This window comes from Ornithodoros turicata, chromosome 6 (assembly GCF_037126465.1).
Source record: "Ornithodoros turicata isolate Travis chromosome 6, ASM3712646v1, whole genome shotgun sequence".
Lineage (NCBI taxonomy): Eukaryota > Metazoa > Arthropoda > Arachnida > Ixodida > Argasidae > Ornithodoros > Ornithodoros turicata.
In genome coordinates this window covers 6,457,017-6,470,961 of record NC_088206.1, presented here as the reverse complement: position 1 = coordinate 6,470,961, position 13,945 = coordinate 6,457,017, and the positions used below count along the sequence as shown (strand labels likewise).

Sequence of the window (13,945 nt, the reverse complement as noted above, 5' to 3'; positions counted from 1 at the left end):
CCACGGCTCAGACAAAGAGAGCAGATATGCCGCACGAGTCATCAAAGGCGAAAGTGAACTGCTTAAAGACTTCTCACCCCAAGAAAAGAGCTTCCGTTTCTGCCCACAAATGTTTCCCAGCGTTGATCAAAAAACGACGCGACGCCCTTCTTTGCTGGAGCGCAAATCTGCGTTTTCCTGGGCCGTCAAAGCAAGGCTGCTGAATGACATGTCGCTACTCTGTAGGACTGCATGTACAGCATAACTAGGATAATCGGGGGATAGTACCTATGCAGGTGAATTTAGTCTTCTACTTTTTCATTCTGCGGTAACGGAGCTGCAAGCGACTCAGTGTCGGACGACACGGATGAAAGATGGGGTGGCGGGACCCCCCCCCCCCCCCGAGAGGAAAACTTCGGAGAGGGCCGACCGGCTCTCCTGCTCCCCCCCCCCCTTCCATGCCCCTGGACAATGGCCAGTTTCCTGCTTACCTTGAAGGTCTTAGGTTTCCTCTACTTTGCACAAGTGTTGAACAAATGTTCCATGTTCGCAATCTTCATAAACTGTCCAAACAGTAGGGGCACGGTCTACTGAAATTGCTACGGATCGTTTATTTCAGTTATTACTCATGGTTTTCCCATAAATGGTGTGACGCAAATTGCAAGGCCTGATGTAGAATTTAGAAAATACACCTTATACTCCCCCTAGCTTGGTGCAAAGTTTTCGAAGCACTGGCCTCATTAGAACTAACATCCCCATTAGTCTACGCTTTGTCAAGCTGCTGCTATCCATTCGTAGTTCACCACAATGGCAATATAGGATAGAACACGAATCATTTCTAATCTAGTATGTTTCAGATAATGCAACATTAGTCTTCACATGAACTGTGGAACTATAAGATGCACAATTGTACACATCGCCCATTCTCCACCCACTCACGCAAGGGAAACATCCAATGTTACCATGAACAAAATAGCCGTGATTGCCAATACCCAGAAGGAAATTGTGACATGGTAGCACTGATAAGTTTTCAGGCAAGTGTCAGCATAGTACCACTTGAGTATGAAGCCCATGTCAATTAACTTCGTGTACCACTCTACATTCTAGAACATCTCACGACAAGCAAAATTCCGAAATAAGACTTCAATGAGTAAATATGTACCTCATCCCTAAGTCCTTGCAGTTTGCAATACTGCAGTAGTGAAGTTAATGAGAACCTAATTTGTAATCTTGAAACTAATTTAAAGTACCGCAATACACTGACCAAAAAAAAGCATAGAAAAATCATGATGGGAATATTTTAGTTCACATTTAGAAAACTTTGGAAACACTTGCACTACTGGACACGAGTTCCATGCCCATTAGAATTTCTTTTTGCCATCTGGCCCTCATTTTCAACTCTACAGTGTGTGCCTGGTTATCGACACAAAGCTCACGGAGGACAGGTTTTTGATTTGACTAGGCATAAACCTAATTTATGAATTTACGTACTGTAGACTTACTCAACAGAAGCGAGCAACCATGGCAATTTTCGGTGACCAATTTGCTGGCACGCAGCGATGCACGAAAAAAGTTCTGCCCAGATTTCGGTTCAGAAGGAACTCGGCTCATTTTTCGTGCCATGCGGTTCAACCTTAACATGGTACAATACCACGGTACAGCTTGGGACAAAAGTTCACAGAACACCAGGGTGTCGCATTTCTCCGTCGGAGCGACACCCTAGCAGCAAACAGGAGCGGACTCACATACTGGGAGACTGACGGAATAGCCGGTCACCCCGATTCTTATTCGATCTCTTCAAGACAGAGGACTGCTCCAATGAAAAAAAAAAAAAAAAGTCAGTGCCGTGTTCCGTAAACGTATGTCCCAAGCTGTACAACCACATAAACATGAAAGAACTGATGTTCTGAGGCTGGAACAACATAGAAGGGACAAATACATACGAAGCCTCAATTTTAGCTTAGCTCAATTGGTAGAGCCCTGGACCGGCAATCCAGAAGATGTGGGTTCGAGTCCTACAGCTGGCTAACCTTTTCAGTGACTTTCATCTTTCAACCACATAAAACCCGCATCTAAAAAAAAACGTCCCACCAAGTTAATTCATGACCTAGACGGTGAAATTAGCCAGTTTTGAGTTCAGACAGACAAGCAAGGAGATGCAATACACATATCTTTTAATACAACATTTTGCACAAGACTCCATTCACATGGCGAAGACTGCCGAAGCACTGCAATGGAAGATTGAAATCACAAGGTATAAAATGAAAACTTGAGTCAAAGAGGGAAAAAGATGAATGTTCCAGGCTGCTGGTGATGTGACTCTACAGAGAACCTTTACGATCACTTTTGCAAAACCTCCAGACACATTAACACTTCAGCACAATGTGCAAACTTATTCATAAATTTTGTAGGCAACGTTAAGCACTTTCCAAAGTTATTAAAAATCCGAAGAACTATACCCGCTACAGATAGAGTAACGCTGATCGCCAATATCTTTGTGATACCTACCTAAATAAGATCGTAGCCGTACCCCCAACAACTCAACGAGTCAACTTTATTTCTCTGTGACACTCAAAACAAAGACGGTCGATGTTTCGTATTTCAAAATGATAACGGTATTTGTGAAAACCGGTGCAGTTCCAGCGCTCCCAATGACAATACTGGTGCGAGGTGCAGGTACTGCTATTTTCCGTCGGACACCGTAATGCAACATGAAAAGGTGGCGGAGCTTAAAGTGGGGGCGGAGAAGGGAGTGAGGATGCAACGAATGGAATGACTGTGAGCTACGAGACAAACGAAAAAAAAAAAAAAGAACGCTACAGGTGTCTACCACAATCGACGTCTAGAAACGCCGTTTTGAGCAATGCCTTTGAATGCTTTGCCGCCGTTGAATCTAAGTCATGATTACTCCGCCACGAGCAACTTCTGCCATGCCGAGAGACCGGTACAGTTGCTTGCGTGTACGTATGTACGAATTGCGCCGGCGTCCGAAACAATCTTCGACGTTCCCAACATCAAGTCTTCGTGGCAACGAGGGGTAGGTAGATGGCCATTTCGTCGGGCACCAAAAATAATTTGTAGCGCATACTTCTGCGTTAATGAGGTTAACGAAAAAAAAGAACGAGGAGGAACGACTCAATGGTTGACTCTTTGTGAGGACGCACGAAGCTAGTACCTTCTCATGCCACCCCCTCCAGCGTATCGCCCCCCCGTGCTACCAAAGCTGCCGCCGCCGCCGCCACCCATACCGGAGTGCTGCATCATGCCCGCGCCGCCGGAACTGCCTCCGTAACCTTGAGACCCCTGACCCATGAGGTTTCCACCCCCGCCCATACCCCTCATCCCCATATTGGCACCTCCCGCGCCACCCCAGCGCTCTCCTTGGCCCTGCCACGACTGGCCGTGCGAGGAGTCCTGCTTGCGACCCATGTCCGCTCCCCACGACTGGGAGCCGCCGCCTCCCACTGCACTGGAGGAGGAGTAGCCTCCTCCGCGGCTCCCCTGATGATGGCTGCCGCTCCAACCATCGCCTCCGGAGAAGCGTCCACCAAACGACCCGCCGGACGATCCGAATCCTTCCTTGCCGGCAAACCGCTGCTCCATTCGCCGACCAGGTGGGGACTCTCGGGGTCGTTCTCGTGCCATGGGGCGGCCGCCGGCACGGAAGTCCGGTTCGGGGAGGAATCCGCCCCGCCCGCCCCGGTCGTAGCGTTCGGACCCTTTCCTGTCGTCCCGGTCGCGAGACATGGTGTTGTCGTACTCGGGTCGGACATGCTGCCTTTTGTTTTCCCTCCAGTAGCCTCCTTCTGCAAACTCGTTGCGGGCTGGACGGACCTCCTCCTCATAGGCCCGCTTCACGGGACGACGGGCAACGTCTTCCATCACGGCTGCACGTCCCAGTTTCCTCTGTCGAAGCTCCTCCCGCTCTCGCTGGATCCTCTCCCGCTCCAGCCTCTGCTTCTCCCGCTCGAGCCTGAGCAGGTCGAGGCGTTCCCGCTCCAGTTTCTCGCGCTCGACACGAAGCCTCTCCCGTTCGCGCTCAATGCGCATGGATTCTTCACGCTGCCTCCGTTCCAGCTCTCGCTGGCGGTACGACGTGGCAGCGTCTGCTCGGAAGTTTGACTGATTCCCCCGGAATTCGCCGGATCCCATCCTGCCGCGGAAAGGAGTCTTGAAGAAAGGGCGGCGGCCAAAACCGCGCCGGAAACCGCTGCCGCGGAAGCCTCGATTGAATGGTCTGAAGAAGCGGCGGTTACGGCCGCCCCGTTCCTTCGAGCGGCTGCGGCTTCCCCTGCGACGTCCTTTCTCGTCGCGGTGCTTCTTCTTTGCCTTGTCACTTTCCTCGGTTTCTTCCTTTTCTTCAGGATTCTCTTCCGCAACTACCTCTGCCTCCTCCTCTTCCGCGGCTTCGGCCTTTTCCGGTTCCTCCTTGCTTTCGGCAGGTTTTGCTTTCTCAACCTCTTTTTTCTTTGGCTCGGCAGCCTTTACTGGCTTAGCCTTAACTTCTTTGACTTCCTTTGGTGCTGGTGGCTTGGCTGCTGGGGTGGTAGCAGCAGCTGCGGCAGGCTTTGCCTCTGCCTTGCGAAGTGCGCCACCTGGCTCGTTCTTAGTGCGTTCCACAGAAATCATCTTGCCATGGAGCTCGGTACGGTGCAAATGTTGAATGCACTTTGTCGCTTCCTCGGCAGTGCCCATGGTCATGTAGCCGTAACATCTGGAGCCAGGTGTCTTTGCATTGGTGACTATCTTTGCTGAGGTCACCTTTCCATATTTCCCGAACAACGCTTTGAGGTCTGCAGCTCGTGTGGTGTTTGCGAGACCGCTCACCCAAAGGTTACGTAACAGTTCTTTCTCAACTTTTGGCGACGCCTTTGTCGCTTTGGGTGTCGCTGCAGCAGGCTTTTTGGCAGCGACCTTTTTCGTAGCTTCCTTAGCGGCCTCTTCATTGTCGGCTGGGGCCGCATCAGCCTTTTTGGGTTGTGCTTTCGAAATGCTGCTGTCCGCCTCCTCACCATCCTTCTGTTCTTTGTCCTCTTCATCAATATCGTTATCCAAGTCATGACTGTCGTCCGCGTGGACGATCAATGTTTGGTCTGACTCTGGAGGACGGGTCTCCTCGCTCTTTTCGCTTTTGGACACTTTCCCGTTCTCCTTTTGTTTTTCGGGCTGTTGCACAGCAGTGTCACCTGCCTCTTTCGCATCCTCCGTTGTCACGGCCTCGGATTTCTCCATGTTTGACTCCTCCTTAGTGTTAGGCCTCACCTCGGCCTCCACCTGGCTGTCGTCGTCCTCATCTACTGTTTCAACCTCGGCGTCATCCTCGTATTCGGAGTCTCCTTGTTCCTGAACGTCGTCATTGCTTTGAGTTTCCGACTCCGTATCCTGAGATAACTTCTTGTTCACTCTCTTCGTTATTACCTTTTTCACGGGAGACGGCTCTGATGGAACCTCGAACTCAAAAACGTCCGGATCTTCACCTTCGTCCTTCAGAGCCTTCGATAACCGTTCCGTAAGCGCTGCTTTCACTCCAGTTTTATCTAAGCCACGTTTCTCAAGCTCTCCGCGCAAGTCGATGACTCGAAGATCCGATATCTTTTTCTTTGTTAAGCTACCGCTATCTGGACTGGGAGCCATTTTGAACGCCTAGGCGTTCGCAGTTGCTTCGTATGAGAAAGAATCCAACGCACCTGTAAGCTGCCGCACGAAGAAACCCGATGTAAGTCGAGTCGACACTAAAAGACCACCACACGCGAAAACACGAACTGAAAATTTGCCGAGATATCTTCACTGCGCAGAAAATACGCCACGCTCTTAAAAACTACAATGGCGCACTTGTCGGGCAGTTTATGAAAGCTTTGCTCGCTCTACCGGGTAGGCGCCAATGCATGATGGCGCTAGTTGTCCGAGCAAAATAATTATATGAATGATAAGAACACACATCTTTTCCCCTGTCGGGTGTGGAGCACGTTGTACAGACGTTATATAATAACGTTTTTAAGTGTTATAGGGTGTTTTCACTTTTCCTCCAACAACATGAAGACCATGAAGACTTCCAGCTTCCAGGTGCGACGTGGCGCCACCATAGTGCAAACCATGGTGCAAACGATCGTCGCGGGCGGGCGGGTCTTTCGAATCGAGTGGCGTCGTCTGCGACTCGGTTTTCACGATAAGTGCATTTTAAATATAATTTAAATGCCAAGTAACTTGGGGACTTGACAAAGGCGTATTTTCCAACATTTTTATTGTAACTTTGCTGCAGTCCGCGAGTTCAATTTTGATAATGCAATTTGCCTTGTCGCAGACGGCGTAAGTTGCAGACGACAGGTTCCCAGGCGTTCGTTGAGCTTGGTGTCTGTCAGTTGCTACTATAAAGTACATGTTTCTTTTTGCAATAATGATAATATTTCTGAAGTCACTCTTGTTACGCAATGTGTTGTTTAGCACACTAGGATCATTTATGTTCAAACATTACTCCGTAATTGCTCAGCAATAGAAAATGTCCGGTTGGGAAGGAGCTGCTACAACCTACAGCGACCGTGGACACAACCTCTACATGGTAAACATACTTCCTTATCTGAAAAAGTCCCTGCGGAATTCACAAAGTGCACAAAACGATGTTTTCTTACGTGATACGTAACGTGCAAAGGAAATACTCCAGGCAATATGGGATAGCACCAGTCTGCTAAATCGGCAAGCTTGCCAGCTTTCAATATGGCGTCCTTTACGAACCATAAAACACAGTTTAAATAATCGAGCTACATCGACTCTGTCGCATAATGAGGAGCGTAATCAAAAGTCAATTTGGAGATATTGAACATTACTGATACTTGTTATAGCTATACTCCCTTGTTCTGCTAGGATATTACATGTATATGGATGCAAGGAATAATTCCCTCTGCTCCATTGGGCGAAATGAGGTGTCAAGCTGGCACCGCCTACAACACGCGGGGAACTGTATGTCAACAAACTTGAACCAGGGATGGGCATAAATACATTTTATTAGTATTGAAATATAAATACAAAATACTTTATTGAAAGGGGTATTTATTATTGAAAGGGGTAGGGGAAAGGTATTTAAATAATCTTCATAAATAGTTTTCAACATGAGTATTTAAATACAAAATATAAATACAGTATTTTAATACCGTAACTACTACCATAAATACTCTGAGGAAGATGTCATCTGGAATTACAGAGATAACGATGATTATAAGAACAAATCAGCATGGAAAATTAGCATTTACTTGTTATGTTACATTATCATGGCGATGTTAATATTTTGAAATTTCTCGAAGACTGCTTCTTTTAGGCATCTTCTGCTCGGCCGTACAATCAGGCTCGCAAATGAGAACAGCTTCTCCACAGGTGCCGATGAACAAATGCTTGTATTAAATTTGACGAAGATGCTTCGTAGAACAATGTAATCGGGTAGTCGCGACCGTTGTTCGCAACAACAGTGAAAGACTCGCCATCTAAAATGGTTTGTCGCATGCGCATGCTAGCACAAACACGGCATAACTGGGCCCCAAACTCGACCTCCTTCCCGAAAGGTCGAACACCGGGCAACTTTAAGATGTGAGTCAGTATATTCTGTATTTATGAGTATTTATAAAGTATTTACAAGAATAAATACCAGAAAATTTGTATTTAAAGATAATTATAAATACATATTTCGAGTCTGTATTAAATACAAAATATAAATACATGTATTTATATTTTAAATAGTATTTCAATTACAATGTATTTAAATACTGCCCACCCCTGACTTGAACTAACATTGGCCTCACTACAGCACTACAAAGGGCACTCGTGACCATCAACTAACCAAGCGACTGCCCTGCTAGGCCTAACCGTGGGTAAAACGGGCATTTCATTCGCCTAGCACGTTGCTCAGTGATATCCTACTTTGAAACACGGTCATTCTCAGATCTCGGACATATAAGCGTTGAGTTTGCAATTTGTGATTTTGGTGTTGCGGATTTTGAGATTTAGAATTTCCACGCGGGGGATATCGTAGCATACCGGACAGAAGCATAGGCCAGCATGATGGCCAACCCATGATGGCCACCATGGACATCATTCACCATCACATCTTGGAGAATGGTGTGATGTGGAGTTCAAGTGATGGGCTACCATGTGATGTGAAGTCGGTGTCGGATGATGGCCGATGATGTGATACTGAAGTTGAATTCCAATGACGGGTTGTAAAGATGAAGTGGAATGATATGTTATCATATTGATGAGTTGTGGACGTTGATGTGATGTGATGTGATGTGATGTGATGTACTGTGAATGGTGCGTATTGGTCCGATTTCGCAGGGATATGTGCCGGCATTCGGCTCATGCTGTCAGACGAAAATCCAGAGAAACATTCAGAGAACACAGCCAATACAGGGACTCGAACCCGTGTCCCAACCTCGATGCGCAAGGCGCATAATCAGGGCCGCCAAAGTCACGTCAGACGTCAGTGACGTCAAACTCACGGAAGATGAAACCGCATGCGGGTATTTGAGGGCGTAAAACCGCCAACACGTAAAAAGCGCTAGCGAAAGTACGCGGCGTGAAACGGGGAACTCGCCGAGGACAAAAAAAAAGAGAAAAAAATTATCAAAGCCATCAGGTAGCGCAGTATGTAAATGCAAAACATACTAAAACACATACAACAACAACAACGAACAAATTATTTATTTGCAACACGAAAAATATTTCGGTGCCATAGCAGACGCGACTAGGATTCACGATTTTCCCCATTCTAGATGGCGCCACGCTCGCTGTCCTTATCACGCCGTTCGCCTCCGACTCCCGAAGTAATCCCCATTGTGCATGGTTGACCTCGCGAGGTGCAGATGCAGACATGGTGACATGCAGCCAGGTGCAGACTTGCCGCCGCTATCACAGAACGCTGAAAACGACGGTTCTGTATTCTTTAATTCCAATAGCGAGTTTTAATACATCGGAAGAACTTTACGAAAACGAAGTTATCAAGTCCTTAGCAATGTGATGTCGCCCGCATCAAAGAAACAGGGCGATAGGCTTATCATGTTTTCGGAACCGTTATCGTGGAACACCTTTCGATGTTCTGTAAACTCGCTGTTATCCCAGTAGCGAGGGCCTTCCCTCTACCTTTCATAATCTTGAAGTATATGACAACCCTTTTTTGAGAGGTCTGCAATGACAACCATACAACACGTGGGCATAGCGTCAAAATCAAAACACGGCGGTTTCCATGTGGTGCGGAACCGGAAACTGATACGCATACCGCGCTGCGATTGGCACGCTGCCGTCCACGTGAAATATCACTGAACTCGTGCAGATAAAAAATATCGCTCTCGCGCTACAGATCAGCTATACGATCATCGCTCTTGTGTGAGAACACACCTGATTTGTCGTATAGAGTCTGTCGCAACCAAAACCGAAATATTTGTGGGAAGGTTTTTAAAGGAATCCTGAGGCGACCCCTAATATTTTGACGTGAATGGAGAGGGAATGTGTTTATTATGAGAATATGGATAATATGAAAGAATGATTAGCGAAATGAAGATCGGTCAGGGGACAAAAAAGACAAAGAAAAGAAGGTCTCTGTCCCTTCAAAAAAGGACACTCTGTGTGATTAGATAATGAACCAATGGAGTAGTGCATTCATGAAGTATTGGATGGTTGGTCAGGTAAAGGAGAAAAATAGAAAAAAATGTCAGATGTCACACTAAAGCGGCAATACTCTATAGGGACGTTCGGCTAGAGTTTGGCACGGTGACACTGGCGCCGGCTTTCTTCCCTGGTGGCGGGTGGAGGAAAAGTTTTCCAGCATATTCTACAAGCGTAGATGACGATGTTGGCGATTTCGCACGTCATCGCGTGAATTCTGTCTTGTGTTCGATCTACTTCAGTGAATGTGTACAATGCCTGATGAAATAACTGTAAGAAACTGCGAAATAACTGAAATAACTGTTGGAAATAACTGGCCATTGCCACCACAGGTGGCGATGATGGCAGTGAGCGAGGGCGCTCCCTAGGCAGCCGAACGAGCCTAAAGCTCTCACATCTCCTGAACGTATTCCTCAGTCCGGATGTAATATTTCCGTGGTAACGGTACCGTAGCGTTACATCGCTGTTTTATACAGGGTGCTTCACCTAACGTGATAAAAAATTCTAACTGGCTACATACTCGCTGGAGGATTGGGGGACTTTCGGCAATTACCTTTTGGAAACTTTTGCCACCATTGAGGAAGGCTTTGGACAATTTTTAATTGCGGGAAATGTATTTTTTTAAATTGAACTTTGCAAATTGCCAAGCGAACCTCAATTTTTTTTTACAGAAATATGAAGTCCTCCACAGATAACCGCAGACCCAACAAAAACTGTGCACAGTATGGCAACAGAAATTGCGGAAAAATTAGTAAAAATTACGCTTTAGCCCCGTCTGCTTGATTTTCGCCAAGAAGAGCGCACGGAAGGTGCGTGTAGAGGAGTAAGTGCCCCCGCCTTCATTTGTTTTGCCTCCTTTGTGATAAGACGGCTTTTTTGTTTTCTTTGTGATAAGACGGTTGTCACCAGCATCAAGGTCAAAGCGGAGGAAAGAAAAGTAAAGCAAGAGGCGGCAATTCTTTTTCCTCTCTCCGCACCTTCTTTGCGCTCTTCTTTACGACAATCAAGCAGGCGGGGCTAAAGCGGGATTTTTACTAATTTTTTCGACTATTTCTGTTGAGATACTGCGCATAGTGTTTGTTGGGACTGTGGTTACCCGCGGATTACTTCATATTTCCGTAAAGAAAAGTGAGGTCCGCTTGGCAATTTTCAAAGTTCAATTGAAAACAATAAATTTCCCTCAATTAAAAATTCTCTAAAGCCTTCCTCAATGATGGCGAAAGTTTCCAGAATGTAATTGCAGAAAGTCCCACAATGGGCGAGTACGTCGCCAGTTAGTTTTTTTCACCACTTTATGTGAAACACTCTGTATATAGTACTTACAGCACTTACAAACACATATACTACGTGCAGCCAAAGAGCTTCGGCTACTTTATCCCCTGTTTCATATACGGGGTTTTCTCATATGTTTGAACCTCTCTCGACAGGGCGTGTACGTTCCCGTACCTCGTTCGGCGTTAATGAGACTATGGAGCATACCTCTCCAGCACGACCCCTCGTACGGACCCTCGTCGCTACTTAACACCGTGATACGCAACTTACTGCCGCCGTTATATCAAGATACCGAGTACTGAGTATTCCTTCCATTTTCTTTCTTTCGCAAAGTTGCAACGACGCGCTTTTTGCAAACTTACTGACCTCTAGCGTGCAAACTTATCTTGATTGATTGTCTGTTGTTCACAACCACGACTTGGTCCTACTCCGTAGAGACCGGTGTCTTGGGACTCCATCTCTACTTTGTCTGAGTGGGAAAAGCCGTTAGCCAATAAAGGAAGAAAGGATCAGTGCTGTTTCCTTTCCAACGCAGGGAAAGAAAAGGATGCAGATAACTTGCTATCTCTGCAGCTTGCTGCATATCCTCAAAGGAGCAATGAAGTAACTTTTTTTTTTACTTTAACTTTAACTAACTACTTTAACTTTTTTTACTTTACCAAGCACTACGCTTGGTAGTTTATTTATTTATTTTTAGTTTGCTCATGTGTTGCTTTGGCACTTACTTACCATAGCAGGCAAATATCTTGGCAGGGGACTTTTTCGTTTCTTTCTTTGAGTGCAGTATGGTTTGGCAGAATGTAAATAAAAAGACAATCCGGAGACGTTTCTGGATGGCTTGGTAGGTCTTGTTGTGTCCCTCATGTCTTGTTGCAACACGTACTAATCTGTACTTTCCCCCTATAGCAGGTACACATCTTCGGGGTGGGGGACCTTTTCATTTGTTTCTTTGTGTGCAGTCTGCGTAAGGCTACATGTAAGAAAAAATTGGGATGTCTTTCTGGCAGGCGCTGGTTGGCTTGGTAATTTTTTGTTGTGTTGCTTATGTGTTCTTGTAACATGTACTAATTGTAGTTTTTTTTTTTTTCACACAGCAGGTACACATTTTGATGGTGGACGTTTTAATTTGTTTCTTTGGGTGCAATGTTATGCAGAATTTAAGAAAAAATTAGGATACCTTTCTGGCTGTCTGGCTCTTTACTTTGTAGTTTTTTTGTTTGTTCCTCATGTGTTGTTTTATGGAGTAATTGTGTACCTTCTTCCCATTGCCGGTACATATCTTGGTAGGGGACCTTTTCATTTTTTCCTATCTATGCAGTGCGGTTAGGCAAAATTTAAGAAACAAAATTGAGATACCTTTCTGTCTGGCTGGCTTGGTAGTGTTTTGTTGTGTTCCCCATGTCTTGTTGTAACACGTACTAAGTTGTACTTCCTCCCTATAGCAGGCATGCATTTTCGGGGAGCTTTTCATTGTTTTATTTTAATGCTGTACATTTAGGCAAAATTTAAGGGATAAAGGCATCGGGATGCAACAACAACAACAACAACTTTATTTCGAGATGATGACTGGTGTTCTTGTAACATGTACTAATTTGTACTTTCTCCCCTCGCAGGTACACATTTTGGTAGGGGACCTTTTCATTTGTTTCTTTGGTTGCAATGTGGTTATGCAAAATGTAAGAAAAAATGTGGGAGGTCTTTCTCGCTGGCTGGTTGGCTTGATAATTTTTTATTGTGTCCCTTATGTGTTCTTGTAACATGTACTAATTTGTACTTTCTCCCCTAGCAGGTACACATTTTGGTAGGGGACCTTTTCATTTGTTTCTTTGGTTGCAACGTGGTTATGCAAAATTTAAGAAAAAATGTGGGAGGTCTTTCTCGCTGGCTGGTTGGCTTGATAATTTTTTATTGTGTCCCTTATGTGTTCTTGTAACATGTACTAATTTGTACCTTCTCCCCTAGCAGGTACACATTTTGGTAGGGGACCTTTTCATTTGTTTCTTTGGTTGCAACGTGGTTATGCAAAATTTAAGAAAAAATGTGGGAGGTCTTTCTGGCTGGCTGGTTGGCTTGATAATTTTTTATTGTGTCCCTTATGTGTTCTTGTAACATGTACTAATTTGTACCTTCTCCCCTAGCAGGTACACATTTTGGTAGGGGACCTTTTCATTTGTTTATTTGGTTGCAACGTGGTTATGCAAAATTTAAGAAAAAATGTGGGAGGTCTTTCTGGCTGGCTGGTTGGCTTGATAATTTTTTATTGTGTTCCTTATGTGTTCTTGTAACATGTACTAATTTGTACCTTCTCCCCTAGCAGGTACACATTTTGGTAGGGGACCTTTTCATTTGTTTCTTTGGTTGCAACGTGGTTATGCAAAATTTAAGAAAAAATGTGGGATCTCTTTCTGGCTGGCTGGTTGGTTTGATAATTTTTTATTGTGTCCCTTATGCGTTCTTGTAACATATACTAATTTGTACTTTGTCCCCTAGCAGGTACACATTTTGGTGGGGGGCCTGTCATTTGTTTCTTTGGTTGCAACGTGGTTATGCAAAATTTAAGAAAAAATGTGGGAGGTCTTTCTGGCTGGCTGGTTGGTTTGATAATTTTTTATTGTGTCCCTTATGTGTTCTTGTAACATGTACTAATTTGTACTTTGTCCCCTAGCAGGTACACATTTTGGTAGGGGACCTTTTCATTTGTTTCTTTGGTTGCAATGTGGCTATGCAAAATTTAAGAAAAAATTGGGAGGTCTTTCTGGCTGGCTGGTTGGCTTGATAATTTTTTATTGTGTCCCTTATGTGTTCTTGTAACATGTACTAATCTGTGCTTTCTTCCCATAGCAGGTGTACATTTTGGTGTGGGACCTTTTCATTTGTTTCTTTGGTTGCAATGTGGCTATGCAAAATTTAAGAAAAAATTGGGAGGTCTTTCTGGTTGGCTTGATAATTTTTTATTGTGTCGCTTATGTGTTCTTATAACATGTACTAATTTGTACGTTCTTCCCTAGCAGGTACACATTTTGGTCGGGGACCTATCATTTGTTTCTTT

General features: G+C 45.2%; 1 protein-coding gene across 1 annotated transcript; it reads right to left on the bottom strand.

The window, feature by feature from the left end:
- Window positions 1–2,136: 2,136 nt before the first annotated feature.
- On the bottom strand, window positions 2,137–5,836 carry LOC135398942 (scaffold attachment factor B1-like). Its single transcript, XM_064630517.1, has one exon. The coding sequence runs from the start codon at window positions 5,611–5,613 to the stop codon at window positions 3,148–3,150; it is 2,466 nt and encodes an 821-aa protein (XP_064486587.1). The 5' UTR covers window positions 5,614–5,836; the 3' UTR covers window positions 2,137–3,147.
- Window positions 5,837–13,945: the final 8,109 nt, after the last annotated feature.

Coding starts and splice junctions, on each gene's coding strand:
- LOC135398942 (XM_064630517.1), bottom strand. CDS start 5,613: ATGGCTCCCAGTCCAGATAGCGGTAGCTTAACAAAGAAAAAGATATCG.